The sequence below is a fragment of the Megachile rotundata genome, chromosome 2, assembly GCF_050947335.1.
Source record: "Megachile rotundata isolate GNS110a chromosome 2, iyMegRotu1, whole genome shotgun sequence".
NCBI classification, from domain to species: domain Eukaryota; kingdom Metazoa; phylum Arthropoda; class Insecta; order Hymenoptera; family Megachilidae; genus Megachile; species Megachile rotundata.
The window spans coordinates 23,697,887-23,723,500 of NC_134984.1; the positions used below are offsets into that span (position 1 = coordinate 23,697,887).

A 25,614-nucleotide genomic window follows, 5' to 3' on the forward strand; every position below is an offset into this window, starting at 1 on the left:
AGGGGAGCAAGCGGCGAGAGGAAAACTGGAGGAGAAGACTAGTTCCATGTGGATGGAATACGGATCAATATCGCGGAGGGGCGAAGCATCATCCTTCGGTTAGGTTCTTTCGATTCTCCCAACTCAACGAAGAAACTGATTCGACGAGGAGGTTGCAACCAGCGGTACAGCTTTCTTTTCTACGCGAATGATCATTTGTCGAGATTTATCTTTCCGTTTCTTGCTACAATAGAACACTGATTAAAGAAACGATCGATTATCGGAACGGTGTTGTCGATTCGGGGAACAGAAATACACAGTCGTTCGCTCGACTATCGACGAACGAAATGCTCCATTTCGACTGGAACTTTCGAACCGATGCCGCGCGACCGAAGCAACGTGCGAGCTTTAAACGCGTTTCGTTACTTTATTAATAATCAACGTTATCGTAATATCCCTTTCGATTAGACGGTCATTTCATCGCGTCATTTTGTCGCTTTATTACCAATTCCGAATTGGACCATGTTCAAGTTCGGTTACACGCTCGTTCGAGTGAACGTTACGCGCTACGTGCCGGCGTTTTCGCTATACACAACAGGATACTTGATTATCGAGACCGGTGGCTAGCGGGGGAAAAAAGGGGCGGAAAATGTTTGTCGAGATTTCGATGCGTGCAAGATTCGGGGACACGCTCCATAAACGACATCGGCTCGTCCCATGCGACCGTGCAGCACGAGACTCTATCGATCGATACAGCGAAATAAAGCAGAAAGAGGAAAACTTTTAATACGATATACGAACCGGCCTCCTTCTACCCACGCCCGAAAAATCCTTTGTCCTCTTTTTTTCCTCTCCTTCGGTCTCCTTTTCCGATTTGATTTTTCTCCACGGTTTCGATCTTTATCGTCCTCTCGATTCTGTTATGTATACCTCTCGATGCTGTTTCTTCTTCGACGTAGTTGTTTTTTCGCATTTTCATCTCGAAAAATTTCTCTATTTTCGGATAAATCCTCGAACAACGTAGTCCGTGAGTCGGATCGATTCTAATCCAGATTCCCGAAACCTGGACAACGATATTTCGATTAAAATTGGACGCGCCAATTTACGTGTACGGAACAAAGTAGGTAACACCCGAACGAGATAGAATCGTCGTTAACGCGTTAAGATTTGATAATAGTGGTAATAATAATCGCAAGTTTCGCCGATTAATTTGTCGGCAATAAAATGGTTCACGCTGCGATATATTGGATCGCTGTAGTATCGGAAGCTCGAAGAACTAAACTGCACCGTAAACGAAACGTCGGCAAAATAACTAAAACGCTTACATCGCGATGTCGAGGCAGTCTTGGTAAATTTCTGCGCGCGATACAACGCGTGGCGATTCGACGCGACGTTCAACGAACAATTTACAATCGATGTAAATTCCAAAGCTATGCGATCGAGACGCGTACATATGTTGCATACGTGTCATAAATCCGACTCCGTTCTACTCTGTCGCGGGTAAAAGGTAGCGAGTTCTTTTCAACCGATCTTCAATTTCCTACGTGTCTTATTAAATCCGATATTCCAGTTTTGGAAATTTGCTTTTCCTTCTATTAACCAGAGGATGGCTCCTCTGGCTCAGAACGTGTCAACAGCGAGCACGATGTTCGATCGCGTCGAACAACGAAAGCATGTTACAAATGTTGTTTGTTTGTTTGTTTGTTTCGCGAAGAAAGTAAAGAGAAGCTGTTTGCGTGTTTGTGTGGAAGCAAGGTGGAAAACGAGGGGTAGCAACGGCACGATTTTCTCGTAACACGTAATAGAGGGTGAGGAGAGCACGGCAGGTTAGAGGATCGACGATACGAGGGGTGCCTTGGGAGTGATGAACCATATGGCCATAGCTGTTCCCCAGCGTCCTTCTAAAAATTACAAACTTTCCTCCCTCGACCAGCGGGATACCGTTTGCCAAATCCTTTCTCGTCCCGAGCTTCTTCATTTTTCCGAGTAAGAGCTTTCTCTTTCACGATAATATTTCGGTTTTTATGCCAGCTATTTAAACCGCTGAATTCGAGATTGTCGTTATATTATTATAGGAATGCTACTATAACGCGTTAAGCTCGTGCTCGACTCGAAAGACAACGCTTACACGGTACCTTCGGCGCTGTCGGCCGCCTTCCTCTCCAAACGGATCGAACAGATCGTGCAGCGTAAAATAACGAGTTACGGTTTTTGCGACGGAGAGAGAGACTACGTTTCAGCGTTAAAGAGGCTAGAGCGTGGAGCGAGAATCGATAACGATCAAAAGATGGAGACGCGTACGCGATGACAACGTGATTCAGCCACGTGACTTACGTCTCGATACCTAGGGAATTTAACGATTATCTGTGCAAATGTACACGGTGCGACGATATGCCGGGCACGATTCGATAACGCGAATTTCTTAAGCGTACCGTATTAATCGCGCGAAAGACTATATACGATTCGACAATTTCATTTAACGAAAAGAAAAGTCGGCAGAAAGAAGCATCGTCGTTTAGGTCGAACTATATCGAGGAGGAGTCGAATCGTTTCGCTTTTCGCTATCCTTTTCTCGAGATTATATCGATAGCTGAAGCAAGAATAAACCTTCCAAAGGTACGCGTCCTATTTTCCACGATCGCTCGCATTCGAATGCACAGGTTTCGTTTCGAAATAGCGAACCTACGTTCCCTTAAGTACATTCCAAATAGAAGTTTTCGAATATTTACGAACAACCGACTGCATCTCTATCGGATGTATCGCCAAGGAACAGAAGCAGAAACCGAGAGATATCGAATGCTAAATATATCCTACCACTTTTGGATATCTGTCATTTCGCTCTCTTATTTTCCCTCGACGAAAATAAAAAGTAAAAAGTTTCCTCGTGTTCTTCCTCCGTTCCCTACAGAGAGGACAACCGAAAAACTCTATGGACCAAGAAAGAAGAATTTAAAAAGAAACCGCTCGATTTAGTCGCGTGCAATGCGATTTTTACGGAGGGCGACGGAAATTAATTTAATCAACGGTGGAAGGAAAACGAGGGAAAAAAGAAACGAAAAGGGTGACAAGGAAAAGTGGACGTCCCGGTGAAGATGTATGGTGTAACGTCGATGTTAAACCAAGGAAAATAACACCCTCGACGAAGGTTCGTAGACGCGCAAGCTGCTATCAATCAGCTAGGATACGATGCTCGCCAACAAGGAGAATCGATACAAGAACAACGATCTTTTAGACCTCCGACCACTTCCTTTTCCCGTTCCTCTCTCCTCTAACAAACCTATCGATCGTATTTAATTAGAATCCGGCACGAGTTTCGCGAATATGTTTTTAAATCAAATTTACGCTATCTCCTACGATACTGGAACCTACCAAGTAGGCATCAATTTTCTTCCGCTGTCTCTCTAAAAACTCTAAAAACATTACGCACAATTTTATCTTATGTCGTGGACTTTAGTTCGTTTCCTGTTGAAACGTTTTCAGCTGTGCCGAGAATAAGAAGAGCGATAATCGTTAAGCAGGATTAAACAAGAATGTTTTCTTTTTCACGGATTTCATTTGTCCGGATGTATAATCCTACTGTTCTTGGCTGAATGCCTATTCGAAGAGATAGGCAGTTGTTAGTTGAATGTTAGCGGTCGCAAGTGGGATTTGAACGATGCTCTTCTTTTCATTGCCAAGTCTTTCTTTCTTTGGGCCTTTTTTTTTTGTACGGGGAATCGTGGTAAAAAAGTATCGGAGATGGCAATGTTGCGGCAGTTTTTCGCGATTCAAATTCAGATTCGAGGGAAAAGCGTTTTTTCTTTTTTTTTCTTCTTTTTTGGCTCGTGAAAAAGTACGTTGCATTTTGTCGAGATACGGCAGAATTTTTCGTCCCGTGATTTATTATTAATCTCTTTACGAACGACTGATATCGTAACCGTCGAAACGAAATTTAAAGCGTTTCTACCGTAAAAACGCGTCGTACGTTGTATTTGTAGGCAATGACAGTTAAGGGTTAACTTCGTTAAAACGATCGTAAATTCGTAAATGTAATTCGTACATGTAAATTTAAATTTATTTCGTTTTCGCGTAATATTTCATAGAATCTGGAGCTTTTGATATTTCGTTGGAAACGTCGTAACGCGCTGGTAGGATCGTTAATTTCACCGTCAGTTTGCAGGCGTCGCGAACCACGAAAGTTCGCGACGAACGGTGGCGCTTTTAATTTTCACTCGGTCGGGTCGGATATCGGAGATTCTCGAGTCTCTTTGTCGAGCGTTGAAATTCATTACGGCTCGTATTTACAACGTAATACAGAAGTTTAATAAGCGGAGGCGTTTATGGCCAGCGTGTGTACATCGTTTGACATAAACGCGTTCGCTTAATGGCCGTGACATGCATACGTGCCTACGTAAGTATGTACCTACTACGCGCACTTTAACTACCTATCCGAATAAAATGAAATTGCTTTTCTACGATTATTCATTTTCACCTATTCCCTTTTCATCGAATACCTTAGTTTTATGCCGCGTCGTTGAATCGACGACGGATTCCAATCTCGTGCATATTCGAGTCCTGGCTATCACGATACGACACGCGATACAACAAAGTACATACGTATATCCGTCACCACCGACCGACGTAACGACGTTGTAATCGTAAAAATTTATCCAAGTGTAAGAACGTATACGTACGTGCAGGCATTAGGGTGTCGAAATTAACACGCGATCGCTGTATAACATTAATGGAAATAAAAAATCGTGCGGTTAAAGAAATTCCTTTTTTGCGGGGAAAATTCTACGAGCGCTATAAATTCATTTGCGGTTTACGTTCAACTTGACTCGTGCAATCCCGCCTCGAAGCAGCTAAAACGCCGTTTAATTCCGGCCAACCGTTTGTTAATTAAAACCTAACGGGATGTAAACTGTATAAAAATGGGTGGAAAACAGTGTGTTCTCGAGGTATACTTCTTTACGCTTTGTCTCGAGTAATACGAGCCTTTGTGCGGCTCGAGAAGCGACACTTGCCGACGGCTGTCTTCCAAGCAATTGTCTCGCCAAACGAGTAACGAGTTAACTTAGCATGAAACTATTTGCCGCCTCAAAGCATTCCGACGATCTATAATCGACGATGGCGACTCGAAACTTCTCCAGCGTTCAACGCGCGTATCCGCGGTAAATTTCGAAAGACCCACGCTCCTGGTTCGATCCACTATTTTTTTTCTACGCTTTTTTTTTCTCCGATTCAGAGGTAATAATGTAACGTAACGCGATATCGAAATTGTAACTTTCGTCCTGGCCTAGCCTCTTTACGGACGAACGTAACCGTACGCAGCGAAGGAATATTACCGTGATACGAATACAAGCGAACAAGCAAACGGGAGGTGGGTAGGAAGTGCATAGAGTAAAGCGAAAAGGAGGTCGAGAAACAGCAGGGGAAGGGTCTGCGTCGATGCGGTTGTTGATTTTTCGTTGGTAGCTCGTAGCTAGCAACTGGAAAGTTGCACGTGGAAAAGTTGAAAAGAAGCGCGATCGAAGGACGGCCTGTTTGGTTGGTCCGCGGAAAATACGAAGGCGCAAAGTCAGGATTAGCAAAGAAACGAAGAAAGTGGGCGAAGACGTTTCGCGACGAGGTTAAAAATGTGACGCGACCGAGTGTGTAGGAGAAGCTGGATTCGGGAAGGAGCGTAGAATTTAGGGATAGCGTTGGTAGGACGGTGAAACGGATATGGGCCAGGTAACCAGGTCACCGCGACCGAGGGCATTGCTTTTGCAACCACCAACCACCGACAGCGCCATCCCCGACCCAACTTCTCCTCCTCCTCCTCCTTTTACTCCTTACTCCCCTTCGAACCCGACCCTTTTTCATCCCTTCTTTTCGCTTCTCTTCTCTTCTCTTCTCTTCTCTTCTCTTCTCTTGTTTCCGCCTCTCCCCACACTCGTCGACGTTCTGCCACTCGATACGACACGCGAACAACGGATTCGCGTCTCTGAATTCTCCAATAGGCATCTACTACTCTTTGTTTCTTCGACGCGTTCCGTAACACTGTATGTTTTGTCCCTGTTTTTTACCTGAGTTCTTATTCCTCTCGGTTCTTACCCCGTTTTTGTCCTTGATATTTTCGTCTTCTGTAGATCGGTCACTGAGGAGCCTTTTCATATTTCGTGACAGTGATACGTCGTGGATTACAGCAGAATTAATAAAGACTCTTAACGCGTTTGGTTAAAGGTTCGATGTTGTCGTTCAACGTTTCGAGGATATATTAGAGAAGTTGAGGGGCTCGTGTTCGAAGAAACTTTCGTAACTAGAAATAAATGATATTCTTGCAGGAACTCGAGGAGAAAAGTTGAATTCGCGTTACGCGATAAAACGATTACAAAATTATACCGTGTCGTATATGTTTTTCCTAAGAAACTTGTAGAATTTTCTATATCGCGTTATTTCGAAGTACCGGGGATGATGAACGCTTTACAACCGCGACATCCCGGCCGAGACGAACTGGTAACGCGTTATCAACGATTAAGTAACATCTCTGAATAAAATAACAGGTTTTCCGATAGATTAAACTATTGCAGCGGAACCGATGATCCGATTATATCGAACCCGAGTTAACGTGGGTTATTTATTTCACCGGTTAAACCGTACCTGATCGTTGTCCGTACCACGTGTTTTTTCTATCCGATTCGATTTAGCTAATTGCATCTTCCGCATGCTTGGCCGCTGATACTCGTTGGTTAATTTCGTTCGGAGGATCGACCAAGCTTTCGCGTAAAATCCACGATCAGGAACGGCTTAACGTTCGTTAAGTTCGTTGTACTTCGGCATAAGATAACCTTAACGATTATCAGCAATCATAACTATTCTTGTATCAACTTCTTAAATGTTAAAGATCGAATTTTACCGAGAGTACTACTTGTAGCAGCGAAAAAAAATTTCCGTTAATTCGACGATCGCGTTTCCATAATTCGTATCGATGTAACCGATTCGACGAACGTGGAGAAGAAAGCAAAACGGCTGTTGGAGAGGGAAAAGGGGAAGACGATTATCTTGCGTGCAAAGTTTCAAACGCGTCTTTCGTCTCGTTTAGCTATCTCGGCTGGCTAAATTCTCTGTTCCATTCTCCTTGTTCTCGACTCGCCGTTCAAGGTAATTAATCCGACGTGCTTACCAAGTATGTACGGCACTCGTGGCCTGAAAAGCGCATTTATGAGCCGAGCGCGATGTAAACGAGAAGCAAGGAAACCCAGGCCTACCAGGTTTCTGGTTCCACGAGCATCGTTTGAAAATCCCGCCAGAATATTCGCACGCTACTTTCCTTTTTCTCGATCGACTAATGCAAAATACTCGATAAATCTGAAATTGTTGTTTTCACCGATCGACGATTTTTAATATTAGTAGAATATCCGAAACGGAACGGTATTAATGCGACGCTGTTTTTTCGTTTTTGTCGGCTGCTTCTCGACGATTACGGATCGTTGTTTTTCCATTAGCCGCAACAATCGATTATTCGATTAAGAAGCTACTTCGATTAACCCGTTAACCTGCTTCGGATACCGAAACGCGCGTGGTTACCGATTTTTTCGATTAATAGATAAGAGGCTGACTGTTAGACCGTTAAATTACACGGTAGTAGGTGGAGTCGGTGAAAATACAGGTGCACGCTCGTCTTACAAAAGAATCGTTCGCGCAAAGAGCATTACTAATTTCCAGCCTCTCGTCTTTGATCTCTCGACGACCTAACCGAGACAAAGGATTACTCCGGCGTATTCCGAAAGAGGGATAAATTAATGTCACGAATCCGGAGTGAACAATGACAGGCCGAATTACGAGTCGTATATAGTACATGTACGCGTCAGAAAACACGCGAGTATGTATGTACGTATCGAGGGGAACGGAAAAAAAGTAGAACGAAGAAGAAAAGGAATTTGAAGCCGATATACATTAGTCGACGTGAAAAGAAATTAACGCGGTCCATCACCGGGATGAAATGTGCCTTGTCACCGCGTACCTCGCAAACGACGGAGCATCTCCCGCTTAAAGAACATCTCCGATTTCCGGTTTCTTCTTCGCGAAACGCTGCCGTTCGTCGATAGAGGGCAACCAGGATTATTCGTCATCGGGACACCAGGGAGAAACGAACTTGCGAACTGTGTCGCGCACCTCCTACGCCCAACTGCTTAATCCTGTCGTAAACGGTAAACTAACCTAATCTATCCTAACCAGATTTTCTCGAGGTAAATTAACTGCATCTTCGTCGTCTACATTCTTCGTTGGATATTTTTCATTAGGATCAGAAGAAATATATGTATTATAAGAGCGTATCCTCTCTCTCGTTAAGTCGTTTCCTCTCGATGTAATTCGAAGAAGGAAACCGGTATAATGGGTCACGCGGTCGTCTTTGAATTTTGCCCGAGCCTAGAAAGACGATAAATTTGGAGGGAAAAATGTCGGGTCGGAGGAAAAAGGCGCGCGCGAGATCGCTCGGACTACGTATGTCGGTGACAAGAATTTCACGAGGAAATCGAAAAAAGACGTATTGTTTGAGAGCTCCGCTCCATTATAGCGATCTAAGTAAAAGAATAGTAGGGCGAGCGATCGAGGGGTAGTTGGCGGGGTGTGTAAGGGCGCAAGGAACGGAGGGAGGGTGCGAGTGGCGCAGAAGAAGGATCACGTACAGGAACTAGGGTGGTAGAGAAAGAGAGAAGGGAGAAGCGATAGGGGTGGGAATGATAGCCTGGAGGGGAGGGTACCGCATCTGCCTGCCTAGCTCGGCCCGTAGCCGTAACCGTAGCCGTAGATACTCGCCAGAGGCTGCAGCGAATTGGGTCAACCAACTTCGAGTGTACTTCAGGTGTAGCTACCTATCTGCCTATCTACCGACCCACCAAACTACTATGCTACTCCTTTCGTGTCCTTCCCACGGAATCGTTCCCTTTTTCTTTACTCGTTAACCACTGGAGAAAGCCTCGTCGTTATATTATCCGCTTCCATCGAACATCCATCGGATCGAATATCATTTTTTTTTTATATCGCATATTATCGATTGAACGAAATTTTTATTCGTTCTTCAACGCGTCCGATCCCGATCCTATGTACTTCGCGTTTTACGTTTCGTAAACAAGTTCGATCGAAGTCCTTGTACATATAATCCTTACGAACGACGTTACCGTCCGAACGAACAGTTTGTAGAAAGACAGCGGCAGATTCAAAGTTAAAAATTTGATTCGATCTAGTGGCGCGTGTTTGAACGTGTCGGTTTAGGAAAAATAACGTATCCGTATACGAGACTGTTTGTAACGACCATGAAATCAGCCGAGGATCGAGACGAAGAACGTGCTCACTTTCACCCGGTGTTGGTCGAAGATGCGGCTCACGTGCCTCTTACTTAACCTTACCCTCCCTGGCATCGTTCACCTTTTATTTCCCGTTTTCGCGGACCACCATTTGTCTCCACGATGTTCCAGCCATAATCGGGAATAACTATGAGCTCGGCTCGTTCTTCATTTTTTATATCGATTAAAGTGTGCTTTCTACTTCGTTTCAAACTATCGCGAAGCGGTGACACGTTTCTTAGTAACCACACCCAGGGCTGTGCGCGCTATAACGAATGTCTTTAGATCGTTTTTCCCGTGCAAAACGAGTGCAGCTAATAGATGCGCTTTAAACGTAGGGCAGCAACTTGAAAAGAAATTCGAAGTTTGCATCGAATGGCCCTGAACGTGACTCGAGTTCGTGTTAGGGTCGTGTGCAGGCCGATGTTTTGGTCAGCACATAATCCCTTTCGATCGGTGTATTCGAATTTTCCTAACCTACGATCACTGATTCGTGCTTAGCCACTCAGTCGATCGCTTTGTAAAGTCGAGCGCTTTTTAGAATCGTGGTCATAAAATACGTTAAATCGTATCATTGTCTGTTTCTTTTGTTCACGAAACGCGTAATAAGTACGTCGAAGGAGTATGCTAAACAATAGACGACCAAAGATACAAGGTCTTCCGGTGATCAGAGTATAATTATAACGCGAACTTGACGAATTCGGTGAATATGTAGGTCAGTCAGTGACCTACCCTATTGCCTGACTCGAACTGATCATTCCAAATAGACTACCGAAGCAAACTACAGACTGGTCGATCTTCTCTCTTTATCTTTCCTATTCGCACGCGTCTATACCGCAATCGTCTCTCTCTCACTTCTTTCTTTTTCCTTCTCGTATCAAACTCAACGGCCGACCCCTCTTACTGGACTATTGCAAATCGCGCGAACAGTTTCGAAAGATCATTCGAAGTATCTGAGACGATTCGATGACATAAAAGTAACTGAAAATATCAATTATCAAAGTTTGAACTTCCGTTAAAATATTTGCGATAACGTTTGAACGATACGATCGAAGAATTAGTTAGAAAGTAATCGAACAGAGTTGTTGAACGATCTAAATAAATGCGTATGGTTTGTTTCCAGGAAGCGTATAGAAAATGGGTATGCAGCTCCCTGGTGCCTTACTTTGCTCATGGGGGACCGCAGGACTTGGACAGTTCGGACAGCTGGGTCGGAAGCAGGCTAAGGCCCTGTCGGTCCTTTTGCCAATCCGTGGAGCAACGTTGCCCTTACTTACTTCCGGGTGACCGTGCCCCCGCTTACCCCACGCAGTACGCTGGCGAACCTACTTTCCTTTGCAGAGGTAACATCGTCGATCTACGTTCGTTCCTCTCTTAAGTTATACGTTCGATCTCGTTGTTCTCGAAGAAGGGTAAAAGCATTTTTGGCACCCTATCTTGATTTTCACGTTGTTGAAAATCGTTTCGAACGAACGCGTTTGCGTACCACCGGCAGTCGTTGAACGTGTACCGAAGGCAATCGCGAACGGACCAGAAGCGCAACACGGTAAAATAGTCGATCCATCCGAGAACGCGACCAACTTATCGAGCAGTTCTACTTTAGGGAGAGAACGTACATGGACAGCTTGGGCAGGTTAAACCTTCTGACTGAGAAATTTTTTTATCAGATTCGGAATCTCCACGCTTAATTAAGAAGAATCGATTTATAAGTTATCTACTCGTGTTTGCACGCGTGACTCGATTACCGGTTATTATTTTGTTACTTTGATCGCGTACCGCGATACGATCGGAACGATAGTTTCAGAGGGCACATAAAACGGGGGATTAAAAGGAAGCATCGAGTTGGCCAGACCGGCCACGTACACGATTTAGTATCGAACGAAAAGAAAGAAAAGCGAAAGAAGGCGCGAAAAGAATGCGAGAGAGGGATAGGGATAGGAGGTGGTTGTGCAACGAAATGATTTCAGATCCAAACATCCCCGAGACCGGAGAACAAGCTGCGAGGGCGTTGCATAGCAGCGAAGAGAACGAGTGTTGCTTTCACGCGTGCTCCGAGGAGTATCCGGGATCGGGTATCTGCGCGAATTGTACCGACCGAGAACCACGGAAACGCGGGAGAAGCCACGATCCTCCGACAGCGCCCTACTGCGAGATTAATCCTATTCAACCAGCTTTCACAGGTACTTACTTCTATCGCCTATTCCCTACGTATACTCGCGTGCCGCGGAAAGGTAACGAAGAACGTCCGAATTCGTCGCGGATCGTAAAAGATATTTGAAAGATAAGTAAAAATTCCTTACTTTTCCGTAAAATGCGCTTTCGTTTCGCGAAAGTACGCTTTCCGACGAACGGTTCTTACGACGAACAAACGGATACTTTACGACGATCGTTTGAATCAGGTGTACAAATCGAAGAAGAGGACGAATCGTCCTCGTCGGCGAGGGACACGGCGGCGCCTGGGACGGCGACGAATCCGGTGCAACAACAGGGGACCTCGTTGTGCGGAAGCGGCGGTGTCGGTTCGATGACGAGCGTCTCGTCCTCCGATCGATCAACGATCAGCCTTCTCCCGCAACTGTTTTGGTTATGCTCGATCTTGACCAGCAGCCTCGGTAACGTTCGAACGATCCCCGTGGTATGGTTCACTCGGATTATCGCGCGTTCGAGACGCGCGTCGTCGCTGGCGGACGATCGGTGGTTCGCAAAGATCAGCAGCCGACCGGTAGACCTTGTCGCTTGGCTGCACGAAACGAGCCTGCGTCACGTAACCGAGTGGATGCTCGAAAAGTGGGTGACGGTCGAACGTCGGTGCCGAGGTTGTTGGTGGTATCGGTGGTGTCGGTGTTGGTGCTGGTGCTGGTGCTGGTGTTGGTGCTGGAGTTGGAGGCGAAGGCGGAGGTGGCGCGGAATATCGTCGAGCGGTCGCGTTCGATGGAAATTCCGACCGCGGTTACCGCGCGGGAAAGGCCGTTTCCGTCGACCCGTAACTATCCTCGCCACGTCGAACGAAACCGTCTCCCTTTCTCGTCCAAATCCACGTCGCCGTTGTCGTCGTCGTCGGCGCGGTCCTCGCCATCGTCTTTGTCGGCGTAGCCGTCGACGCGGTGACTCGTCGACGCGAGTAGACGCTCGTCGGACACGGGATTCCGGCTCGTTCGCCGTCAAGTGTCGCTGGCGGCGATGGAATTGGTGGTGGTGGTGGTTGTATCGATGGTGGAGATCGCGGACCACGGCGGGGTACGCGACGAAACGCGCAGCCGGAAGAAACGAACGGGACGGCAGGAACGTGAGAAGCGGAAGGAGAAGGAAAAACGGCCGGTTAAGGAGGAGAAAAACCGCAGGAAGTTTCGACGTTTTCGGCAACGACGTATGGCATTGCTCGGCCACGCGGCGATACTTTCGATTGTCCTCGAGAAAGGATCCGCCATAGAGGAGGTCGGGGGGAACGCGAGCAGCGTGAAATACAGGTTTTTTCTATCGGTAGCCAGAGCTCCGTCGTAAAGGACTTTGGATCTACGATTCCGTCGGACCTTCTTCCGAACGGACGAAGGGTTTTCGAGGGCAAAGCCCTCGAGGAGGAAGGTCGGTACGAACGAGAGGGCGCGTGGCAAACGTAGATAAAAAAAAAGCTGGAAAGAGAGTCGGAATGCCTGGAAACGGAACGAAAACGAGATAAAAGGCATTCGAAGAAGAAGAAAAAGGTAAATCACGGTATCGAACGAGAGCGAGAGAAGCGTGCACGGTGAACGCGCGCGAGCTGCGTACGACGACTTTCGAAGCCGGATGGAGGAGGGTATTTCGAGGTTTACGGAACGAACGCTTCGTTCCGAACGATAGAATGAGAAAGGGAGAAAGACGCGTACACGAATGGAAAAATCGAAAAGACCGGCAACGTCTATCGCTAATAATAACGATAACAATAATACAATAATAATTAAGTAATTAATTATGATAAAGAATTAACGACGGTAACGGTAACGATGACGAGGCCGATGATAGAACGATGCCGATAATGAAATTACGATAACAACGGTGATCGAAGAATAATGAAATAAAATACTAGTTAACGAATAATAATAATGATGCTGATGATGCTGATGAATAACGAGGTAAAATAATAACGGTTAAATAATTAAAAGAAAAGAAAAAAAAATGAAGAAACCATGAAGTAACGTTAACGTTTACGATAGAATGATTACGATACAGTTATTATTACACGTTCGATGCGTCCCACATAATACACGCACACACACGCGCACACACATATACACGACACGTATACACACGTACACGAGGAGTATTAATTATTTCGAAGAAAAAAAAAAAAAAGACGCAGGAGAAGAGGTAAAAATGAAAAAAAAAATAAATAAATAAATAAAAAAGTTAAAGGTGCGAACGAGCGAACGAAGAAGCGAGAGAGTACGTGGACAGCGTGATAGAATTCGAGCGCGAAAGAGAGAACGAATGCGAGACAGCGAGAATGCGATTAAAGGTGACTCGAGAAATGATACGCGCGAGAAGCGAGCATACATTCGCGTATTAAGGCATTAAACGATTAAACGAGACATTTAAAGAATATACAAAAGAAAAAAACATGACGTAGATAGATAGCATTTCGGTCGTGAAGGGAAAATAAAGGGAAAAAACGGAAACGAGGGAACGCGATGGAACACGTAGTCGACCATCCTTGCATCGACATTTCGTAAGGAATCGTAGAAATGGCAACAGAGAATAAAACACGACTTTATCGAGGTATAATATGTGTTCGTTTAGACATTACAATAAATAACTACTATGTTAACTTAGACACGTAACGGTACGAATCGAGAGAGAACGAGGAACAGAGAGGATAAAACGAATGAATGACACGAAAGAGAACGCGAGAGGAACTTATGGTAGAATGCATGATTAGTAGAGAGCGCGTGAAAACAAACGAGAGAATACGAGGAAATATAAAGAAGGCGAATAGGGCAACGTTCAGTAGATGAAGAAGAAAAATCGTAGGAAACCGATGAATTTTTTTATAGAAAAATATTCTGAAGAAGTTACGAAAATAGGTGTATGAAAAAAAAAATTAATAATAATAATAATAATAAAAATAATAATAATGAAAATAATAATAATAATGAAAATAATAATAATGAAAATAATAATAATTAAATAAATAATAATAATAATAATAATAGTAATAACGATAACAATACTGTTTTTGGTACTCTTCACTGCACAGCGTTCGTGACGAATTTTCATCTCGATATTCGCAATAAATTTCGCGTCGATGCTCGCCGCAAAATCGCGTTGATAGCCACGAGCGCAGTGGTTCCACGTTTCAAGAAATTCGAAACTTTCGGAAACACTTTCTAACACAAAGAATATTTGGATATTCTTTTCTTAAAAATCTCTCACCGCGAACGTATCGATTTAAATCGGCGACGAGCAAAATCCAATTGTACGTATTTCGTATAATTTTCCAAGTTCTTTAGACCAGCGTTATTTTAGAAAGCAGCCCCGCAAAAGCGAGCCACGGCCCTGCATGGAGGAGAACGATATCGAATCCGTCTCCCCACTCTTGACCGCGCCCTCGCGCCGACAATTATTGCTCGTTGCTGATTTAAATAATAAAAATCGAAGAAAACATTGAACCATCGAAATGAATCGATACGCGAATCTTAAAAATATACGCGTGTCGATATTCGGTAACCGTAGAAACGAAGTCTGAAGATCGTTAAAGTTACTATAGTCGGGCAAAAAGGTGTATTTTTTACCAAAATGTACATTTTTTCATTGGAATCGCGTGAACGCTGCGCAGAGGAAGAGTCGGATAATACAGAGAGAAAGAAACGTAGAGAATCGTCGTCGTCGTCGTCGATGTGTCGTAACTGCAAACAAAAATAATTATGCGGAATGATGGGAGCGTGTGATACACGTATACACACGTGACACGTGCACGCATACAGGTACACGATCCGTGTTCGCGATCGAGAAATACGGAAAGAAAGGAATTGGTCGCCGCACGTGCGTTAATTATATTGTTAAACATTGTCCAATGCATAATTGTTATTAATTTACATTTGTAAGACGAGGACGGGAATGGGTAGCAAGCGAGAGCGGAAGAGCGAAAGTACGCGTGTCCGAGTGCGATCGAGGCTGATTGAACCAGAACGAATGAAAAGAGACGAGAAACGATCTTGAAAATTGCTAAGAATTATCGAGAAGGCGTGTGCTCACCGAGGCGAGAAAAATATATACATAAACGCTAGAAATATACTAATACATAGATAGTATAACAAAACTGACGAGGAGAGACAAAACGAATGAGGAACTAAGGACCGGATTTTTTCTTTTCTTTACATACTCTGGGCCGCAACGGTGACTTTTCTTTCTTAATCCGTAGTCGTTTCTACGCTCTCTCGTTACGCTTCGACCGAATCGTTTCGTTAGTATTTAATAAAGTGGAGTGACGTGTTCGGTAAACGCTGATTTATACAGCTATGCCAAGCGAGAGAATTTCTTCCCGCAACTCCTTATTCTCTGGTCGGAAAAGCCATGGATAACAATCAGCAAGGTCTAATCTACGCTAGTTATCGTACCGCTAGCTTTCCCTGATGTAAACTAGGCCTAAGACTCGGGAAAGTGCTACGAAAACCCCTTGCGTAGACGACAGAGTACTCGATCGAACATTAGATACAGTGTTCCAAGGAAAAACTTTTTATTTCATCTACTACCTATCTACCTATATATTATCTCTACTTCCGATCTTAGCTCTCGCTTGGCAAGGCCGTGAGTTCCGTTCTAGTAACGAAGAAATTTTCAACGGCGGTTGAAGCAACGATACGAAAACGATCATTTCTTTCTCTTCTGATCCAACAGTCACGGGTAACGGAATTCTCCTTATACGTAACGATAATGAAAGATAGAACGCGAAGCGACGAAAAATGCGATTCGGTAAAATTTCTACTATCGGAACTAACAGGTAGACCGATAATAGAGCGACAACTTTTTCCATACTAAACTTTCGATACTTTCTCTATTCTTTTATATTCTCTATTATAGTTCGCCGTTGTTTAACATATTCGCTATTTTAACCACGCGCTTCCGTATTGACACGTGAAAAAAATGATGATTCGGTCGCTACGTTAGTATACATATAGGAGGAAAAAGTATCGTCTCGATTAGGTAAACGACGAGTTTCAAATACGTATACGGTAAAAATGATAAAACGTTCGAAGAGATACGTTATCCGATAATAGAAGTTATACCGTAATCGAAACCGTTCGAATGAAAGATTGCTTGACTCGCGAAAAAATTTCCCTTTGAAAGATGCCTTTGGTCTTTTTGCTACGACAAAAGAGTAGGCTATACTGGCGTTAAATTGATTTTACAGGAAAAACAATATTCGCCAAGTTCAGCAGGCTTGGAAACGTTTCGATCGTCGATTATGCTGCTCGACTTCCGGTCGGTTTCCTTCTTGGCAACCCTTGGAATCTTCGGACAAACCGTAAACCGATCGAATGGCTTTTCAACTTTGTCGTTCTCGCTCGTTCGTTCGTTCGTTTGTTCGTTCATTCGTTCGTTCGTTCGTTCGTTCGTTCGTCCGTTTAGAAAATGATAAGCAATGTTCTTGGACCAGTAACGAAGAAACAAAAGAAACTACCGATCGCGCGTAATAAGTAGAAATTTCACGCGGTCGATTTCGATACGATTCTCCGTACGAGGATCAATGCGAAAATCACGGGAAATTTACGAAATCGTTGCTCTGAAGCCTGCTCTACGCTTGCGTGCAGATGTTTACGAAACAAACGTTTAACCGCGTATAAACTAATTTGTCATTGCAGAGATGGATGCGACCTCTTCGAACAAATTCGTAGTTGGTGCTCTTCCCCGAAAAGAAACATATATTATACGAAAGAATAATATGAAAAGTTTTCTATGCAAATGATCGATTAAAAAAAACGTTATTCGTCGATGTTAATTTAAATTATTAATTATGATCGTACGACGACGCAAAAGCCGGACGATCGTTTGCGTCGAAAACATCGATTTTCCAGCCTCGACGCTTAAAACGTTTTAAACGAACGTTCGCAAACAGACTTTGACATTTGTTTGAGCGTTCGCGGACAAATGTGCTCGTAGATTAGGCTTTAGATCGAACGTGTCGTTTCAAGTTTTCCTTCGGTAAAAGGACCTATCTAACAAATGTTCGCGTTCTCTTCCGATCGATCTCGAAATCCTACTCTTTTTCCATGTCCGTGCCACGGATATTTTTTCCACGGATCGTCGTTTCTTAGAAAGGTCTAAATACGTTTCCACGCGACGTTGAATCACACCGATTTTATCGGTATCACGTGAAATGCCTTGATTTTTATCGTCGCGAAAACCAAAAGTCGCGTCGTTACCTAACCAATTTCCAGCGTCGCGTAAACTACGCGAAAATGTCCGAGTATCGCGTCTCGTTTTAACAACGACCAACGCTCTAAACGTCGCGTAAGAACGTATCTTCCATCGCGAACAATTCTCGATCGCGTTTCCATTCGCGACGTTTGAAATTCCTCGAAGAAGCAACATTACGAGTTTCTGGACAAACGGCAAATATCGTGAATAATCGAGGCGAACAATCGCGTCGATTACCAAGACTCGACTCGTTCGCGAACAAATTCACCGAACGTCTCGGATTTCTGTGTGTAAAAGAAGAATTAATTTGTCGCGAATATTGTATCCGAGATAGAAAAGAAAATAATAAGCCCGGGATATGGGTTAAAACGCGATAATATCTCGTTGCGCTTAAAGAGACCGTTAAAAGCACGGCTACCTCGAAAGCAGAGCCTGTTCCTTTGATCTCCTACACTTTTTATGATTCTCGTTGGAAATTAATCTTGGCCTCTGCCCTTCTGTCCTTTCGTTTTCTTTACTTTCCTCTCTGTTTTTCTCGTATCGACGTGGAACGCGAGACAGAGTAGAAATCTGTGGCCGCGATTCGACAATTTTCTAATTGAACAACAGTTCAGACGTTAAGAAACGCTCTCGTCTTAAATATAAGCAAATTCATCATTTTCATACTTCATTTTGCTCGATCTTTATTCGCCTTTCGAAAGAAGTAACCCACAGAATATTTCCGTTCCACTAATTTTTCTTGCTCGTTTCTCTCGTCGAAAGCGTCGAATTTAACGAGACACTATCGACGTGTAAAAGAGTCGGACTTGGTGGACGCGCGAATCATTCGAAGCTCGATAAAACAACCTTGACTACTATAAAGCCCCGAAGGAAGGTCGCGAAAGAGAGAGTGGTCGGTACGAGGGAAAGAGAATGCTCGATAGATTTGAGAGAGAAAGGAAAAGGGGAAAGAAGAATGCTGCGACAAGAAGAGGGGCGCAGTAGATCCAGTAAGTGGGAAAGTCCCGAAGAGACGAGCTGCTTGGGCTTTTCGGTTCGAACCAGCCACCAAAACACACGGAGATAAAGTATTGAAACGGTGAGAAGGTGTACGTGGGTGCGTGTACGTACTCGTGTGTGCGTGCGTCTTTGCATACACGTGTGCGTATGTGTAACAGAAAGAGAGCGAGAGAAAGTGTGTGTGTGTGTAGAGAGAGAGTGAGAGAGAGTGAGAGAGAGAGAGAGAGAGAGAGAGAGAGAGAGAGAGAGAGAGAGAGAGAGAGAGAGAGAGAGAGAGAGAGAGAGAGAGAGAGAGAGAGAGAGAGAAAGAGGGAGAGATAGAGAGAGAGAGAGAGGACCTAGGCTACGTATTGATCTCACGAGTCTCCCAACGTACAGCGTCCGCATAAAACAGGCCAACGTCGACGACGTTGACGTTGACGTCGACGCGATCGTCTTCTTCGTCGTCTTCATCGTGATCTATGATATCCGCATATTTTTTTCAACTGTTCTTCCTCGCAACGCACCTGCGAAATCGATGAGGGAAGGTTCGAACGCTCGCATCGCCGTTGAACAGTAGGATTGATTTTTGAACGAGTAATTACGAGACTTAACCTGTTGGGGGACGAATATTATTCAACGGAACGAACGAAATTATCTTGTTTGTTCGTAATGTTAAAGAAAACGATTTATATTTAAAAGTATTTTACAGATTAATTATTCGTGAAAGGATGTCGTACATCGAGGGCACAAGAGTTCGATACATTTTTCACTTATGTAATACCTTCGTCTCTTCTTCGGGATAATAGTTTCTGCGTACGACTCAAAATACTAGTATTCTCCAAGAAATGAAATCGTTAACAGTTATTTGTATCATTATCGCGTGCGATTCGAGAAATTGTTCTCTTTTCCTTGGATCTGGTAGAATATTCCGCTTAATCGTAAACATTAAAAATGTATACCGTACTTTTTCGATCTTCTTCGACATTTAAAATTCATCGTCTTTATTGTCTTTCTCTGATTTTCTTGTGACTTTTGTCGACGTTGAAAGCAACTTCCGTCTCTTCGTTTTCCTTTCTGTTACTCGTATCACTGTAAGCTTATAAGAATATATTGGGTCATTCTATAAATAATGTTGCTTTCTCAGTCAATAAACGAGGGTGAAAATAATTGACGCGTATTATTATTTTTAACACGAAATTTTCGTTTACTATCGTACATTGGAAACATCGTTCCTAAAAATTGACTATCTGCCTTTATAGCGAAAAATTAACACGGCCAAAGATTCCGTATCGAAGGATAAGCCTGTCCAATTTTAACTTGATAAAATTTGTAGCTCAGTAGTCGCTCGCTAATTCGCTGCTACGTAGTTCCCTATGTAAGCAACGGATGTAGACCTATCTAGGTAACAGAATATGTGACGCGAATAAACGAACGGTGAAGAATACCTACGCGTGCGACAGTGAGCCCACGATAATTGCCCGTTTCCACCTCGAAAGTCTGAAACGCAGGGGATTATATCGCGTAGCGATCGATGTCCTAAGGAAGAATATTGATTCCTACGATCCAAAAAGACTTACCAAACGGCAGATGCGAGTGTCAAACGAGCCACAGAAACGACACGTGTTCGATCCCGTGATCCTAATCCTTATTTTTCACGAATTCCTTACGACATGGTCTCGTACGCTTCGATCGCTCGTCGAGAATATTTGTTAACGCGCAATGATGGAAAATCGACCGGAAGTCTGTCGCGATTCATCGTAAAACGAATAAAACACACGACAGAGACCAGGCACCGTATGTACGTAGATACGAATGAGTAAAATACACATAAAACAAACAAAGGGTGGATAGAGAGGAAGGAAGAGAGAGAGAGAGAGAGAGAGTGTAAGAGAGAGTAAGAGGGAGAGAAAGAGAGAGAGAAAGAGCGTGTGTGTGTAGCGAGTGCGTGTTATAAGAGCCACTGCCTTAGCGACAGCAGGATCCGTGCTAGTAACAAGGCCTTAGAAAGTAACAAACCAGAAACATAATTAGAGTTAAGTAAGTCTGTTGTTGTTAACCAAAAAAAGTGAAAGAAAAAAGATAACGGTACTTAGAGGAATCAGGAGGACAAATGATGTTGACGTATTGTAAAACTAATTAGCTATTGTATTTAAATATATATAAATATACATACAAATGTACATATAGTGGATGGCGGAATAGATGGCCAATCTTTGATAGCTTATTTTAAAACTAAAGACAAAATAGTCGTCGGGAGAAAATTTCATCCTTTCCGAAGTACACATGCGTTTCGTAATAAAAGATAATTAACCGAACCGTGTTTAAACGATGCATCGCTGTAGAAACGGAGTACTTGCTACGGGGACTCCGACGTTAGGGCCGATCGTACTTTCCGACTCGAGTATTTTACGAAAATCAAATAAATTAAACGTAATACCCGAATTAAAGTAACCATTTGCTGAACGGGTACGATCCGCGTTTAAAACTGTTCTTTCGTGAAAACATATCTTGTCAGTTTCCTGTTCCTTTTATACCGAACTCGTGGCGACGTGCTCGTTTCCTTCGCGCTTAGAAACAGTAGAATACGATACGAAGGTTCGGCCACCTATTTACCCACCATTCCATATGTGTATGCGTGTGCGTATGTATGTATGTATATAATAATTAACCCCTCGTGCCCGCAAACTAATTAGGCGTACTAACGCATAGCTCTACTAACAAGTAGGATTATTAAACGTCGCTTGTCGCAAACGAAATCGAAAAAGTCGAACAAGAAGAGATAGAAAAGAAGATGAAAACAAAACGAGATCATTGAATTATAAAAACAGAAGATTCTACGATAACCAACGAGAAAAAAGGACGATGAAAACGAAAAAAAGAAAGAAAAACCAAGCGGTGGAAAAGAGTGCATCGTCGCTTTTTGCCACGGGAATAAACTCTGCACTCTCGAGATTTTTTATCTTCCTCCTTGACTTTATTTTCTGCTGTTCTGCCTTACGAGAACGACGAAAGAAAAAGGGAAATTAAACGAGAGACGAAAATACCGAAGGAAACTGTAATAAAAAAAAAAAAAGAGAAAACAGGGACGAACGCGTTCGATCGAGGAACAATTGTTGAGGAACATCGATGGCGCGCCAAACTCGAAACCTACCACTTTGAATCCGATGTTTTAGCGTAGCGTTTACGTATCGTAAGCTGTCGACATTTATACTATGAACTATGAGTAAAGGAAAAAAAAATTGTAGCGATCATTGTGGACATAGTTAATAGTATAGATTAGTTAACCGCACTAATTGTACCGAAGAAAAAAAAAGTGAAGTACATTTTAATTCCGACAACTAATTATTATTATCGAGATCTATTTCTGTCACGCGTACGTCTACACGAGCTAAACCGAATGAAAATTAAACGGGGAAATAAAATAAAAGAAATAATCGCGTGCTTGTGTGTGTGTATGCGTGAGTGCGTGCGTGCGGGTGTTGTGTGCATGTGTGGATAAGAGAGAGGGAGAAAAAGAAAAGGGAATTCGACGATTCTTACTCTCGAATTCGTAGTTAGTCTCGAAACAATAGGAAAAAGAACGTAGGGAAGAAACTGGTCGCGTTGAGTGGCATAGTGAAAAAATTCCGTATATACCGCGATAATTAAATAATTATTATATTAATTATTATTATTGTTGTTGTTAAGAAATTTATAGACCTTTTGAATTGAACGCTTGAACGATAAGTTAACGCGTTGACTGGCATAACGAAAATATCTCGATTTAATTATCACAATTTGTAATATTAACGCTATTTCCTTTTTAACTATTCGAACATATTGAATGTTCGATACCATGATATTTACTTTTTTTCGCATATTCGATCGTGTTAAATTCGCGGTGATTGTCATCGGCGAGCCCCATAATACGGAATCTATAGCGTTAATAACCAACGACTCTTCTAACATTGAACGCGCTAACTTATTTGAAACGATGCGCGTAACAATTCGAATTTTTCCCGCGCTGAAGGTGCATGGAATCGAGCACGCGTTTCTCTGAACTCAGTGGCGGGAAGAAGAAGCGAATCGAAAATCAAGCTGATCTATTTTCTTTTCGTTATTTTTCTGTCATAAACATCGTTCCAGCTTCGAACGTTTAATTGACACGGTTCGAGTCAGCTTTTCGTCGCGTTGTTTGTCCTATCGATGTTTTAACGATACAATTATTGAATAGAAACGATAGTTTCTCGGTGAATTTCGAAATATATCGAAAAACGAAAGACACGTATTTCACAATTGTATCGAAATAATAATTTCGTGGCGAAGAGGATTTGAAAAGTTAATCGTTAATTGAAAAATTAACTCGTTATATTATTTGAACGATTGTTAATTAAAATATTGTCGAATGCTGTTGTATAGAGAGAAAACGACAATGAGCTTTGAATTCCGCTGGAGATTGAACGGTTAACGTGACGCGCGGAAAGTTTCAGCGTATACATAGAGAACACGATAAGCAATAACGCGGGGACAGGAAAAGCGGAAAAGCGTAGAAAGCGATGTAATTGGCAGCCTATGACACTGTCTGTTTCTCTTCAACCGCGACCCACACGTACTTACTTGTCTGAACTTACAAACACGGCCGGTGGTCGGTCGTTAATTAATTAGGTTATCGATCCGATCGAGGCTTTTCAGGACACACGTATATCCAGGCGCGATTCCTCCTCGATACACGTGACACCTTACACGCGACACGCGACCTTACGCGAGTACACGTGTTTCCTGCTGTCGTCCAATCACTTTGCTTTCATTCGTGAAATATCACTTTAATCGAGCAAATTAACTTAACTTAACTTACGATTACTCGAAATGAAAAAACATTTCATTTTTTCATTAGTGATCGCGAACGAGTATCGCGAGCATTAGCGTAACTAGGAAAGGGACCAGGATCAACTTGACCCTCCAAAATATGTCCTGGCCCACCTCCAAAACTATTGGAACAAGTGCAAAAATATCTGACAGTTTACGAAAGCAACATTTCACGCGTACTTTTATGTTAAGGGCCTGACATATTTTTGACGAAAACTCTAGTTACGTCAGTGACTACAAGTAATTTTATCTTAGATTTAAAGTTGTATCGATGCTTTACTGTGCGGTACCAGCGTTGTACTTAATAGAACTTCCGATACTTTTTATATTCGTTTGTAACGCGTTATTTTCTCGAGTCCGGAATAATTTGCTTTCGGAAAATGACCGAAACTAATATACAATGTGCGAGCGAAAACGTTCGCGAAACAGATGATACGATCGATATTTGTCGAAATTACCACGCGTTTCATGGGATAACGTTAATCGATTTTTATTCCTCGAAAACGGAGAAACCTTTCTACTTAATCGACTTTGCGTTCGAAATGTTGTTTCCCTGGAACATCGTGGTAACTTTCATAGCACGGAACTGACAAAAAGATCGTTGACTCAGCAAATTCGACGACGGTGGTTCAAGCGCTTGCTCCTTTTCACCTCCGATCAATCGACTCTTCAAAATTGTTCTCTCGACCTAGAAAGACCGTTCTCGACAAAGTGTTAATATTCCTTCAGATTGGTCAACGCCGTGTACTTTATCGACCAACAAAGTCTCTTGAGTGGATCTCGTTTATCCTCTCAATAGGATGCAATTTTACGGAGGTCAACGTAAACTTGTATTTGTTTCGACCTATAGCGAATTAATTATTACTTCTCAAATAATCTCATTGATCGTAAAATAAGTTATGATCGTGATTGTCAGCACTTAACTCTTGAACGCGAAACACCTAGGGCAATAAACGAAGCCGATCAAAGTTTTAGTTCGCAAAATTCGTGAAATTGTTGCATGCCAACTACGATTCCTAGGTACGAATGAAAAATCGTTCAGTCGCTACGCTGGAAATCTCGATGCGACTTTCATGCTTACAAGAGCAAACGACACGAATAATAATTCGAAGATTACGACATTTGGTAAAAGTTGACTCGAACTCGAACATTGCTTCGAAAATGTTTAGTGTTTCCTTTGGTAACAGTGTCGTCAATAATTTATCGATCGATATTCCGCTACGCATTTCGGAGAATCGTACACCGCAACTAGCGACTAAAGCTCGCGAATCTTGTTTGACTTTAGTTCACCGTTGCGCGTGTTTCACGGAAAGTAAACGCACTTACCAGACACATAATGTTTATAAAGATAAACAAAGACGAGCAAGGAGATCATCTATGATTCCAGTAGTAAACGTACGAACGAAGAAACGAATGAATATGGAAGCGGCAAGAATCGAATAAAAAACCATGCGATTAAAAACAAAAAGATGTATAACGGTGCGTACATTGTATGCGTGCGCGTGTGTATGAATATACGAGCGACAGAATGGGGAAAAAGCGAGTGAGAGTGTGCGTGTGAGAGAGAGAGAGAGAGAGAGAGAGAGAGAGAGAGAGAGAGAGAGAGAGAGAGAGAGAGAGAGAGAGAGAGAGAGAGAGAGAGAGAGAGAGAGAGAGAAAGAGAGAGAGAGAGAGGTAGCTTGCAAAAGAGAAACATTAGAGTTCCGTCTTTGAGTGTTGGAGAATGTTCATTTGTAATTGTTTAAATCTAACGAGAAATGTACTGTAAAACTATAAGTACTATAGGCACTAAAAATATATCATTTGTTGACATGAAAAAATAAAAAAAGGACCCACTAATGTAAGTTCTCCCTGAGAAATTAGTACACGTAAATACAATTGAAGAGTTTGCGGGCAAATGCAAAACAGGCGCCAAATTGGAACAGTACCGTTTAGCGCTTTAGCTATAACGATAAAATAACTCTTCGAGTTTCATTGAATCCCCATAATATTTCATTTTATCAATTAGATATAAGTAATAAAATCAAGTACTCGATAATATCATTTAAAATTCTTGTCTATACATGTTTTGGATATTAAGCGCCGTAGTAGTCAACGCGTAAAACCG

At 42.9% G+C, this 25,614-nt stretch overlaps 1 protein-coding gene across 1 annotated transcript in view; it reads left to right on the top strand.

The window, feature by feature from the left end:
- Window positions 1-25,185, top strand: part of Mid1 (calcium-permeable channel component Mid1) — a 38,115-nt gene extending 12,930 nt beyond the window's left edge. The window contains exons 2-4 of the mRNA XM_076529034.1: window positions 10,414-10,633; window positions 11,258-11,470; window positions 11,690-25,185. Coding sequence (XP_076385149.1) covers window positions 10,414-10,633; window positions 11,258-11,470; window positions 11,690-12,720 — 1,464 coding nt within the window. The 3' untranslated portion in view covers window positions 12,721-25,185. The remainder of the gene's footprint in view (window positions 1-10,413; window positions 10,634-11,257; window positions 11,471-11,689) is intronic.
- The last annotated feature ends 429 nt before the right edge of the window (window positions 25,186-25,614 follow it).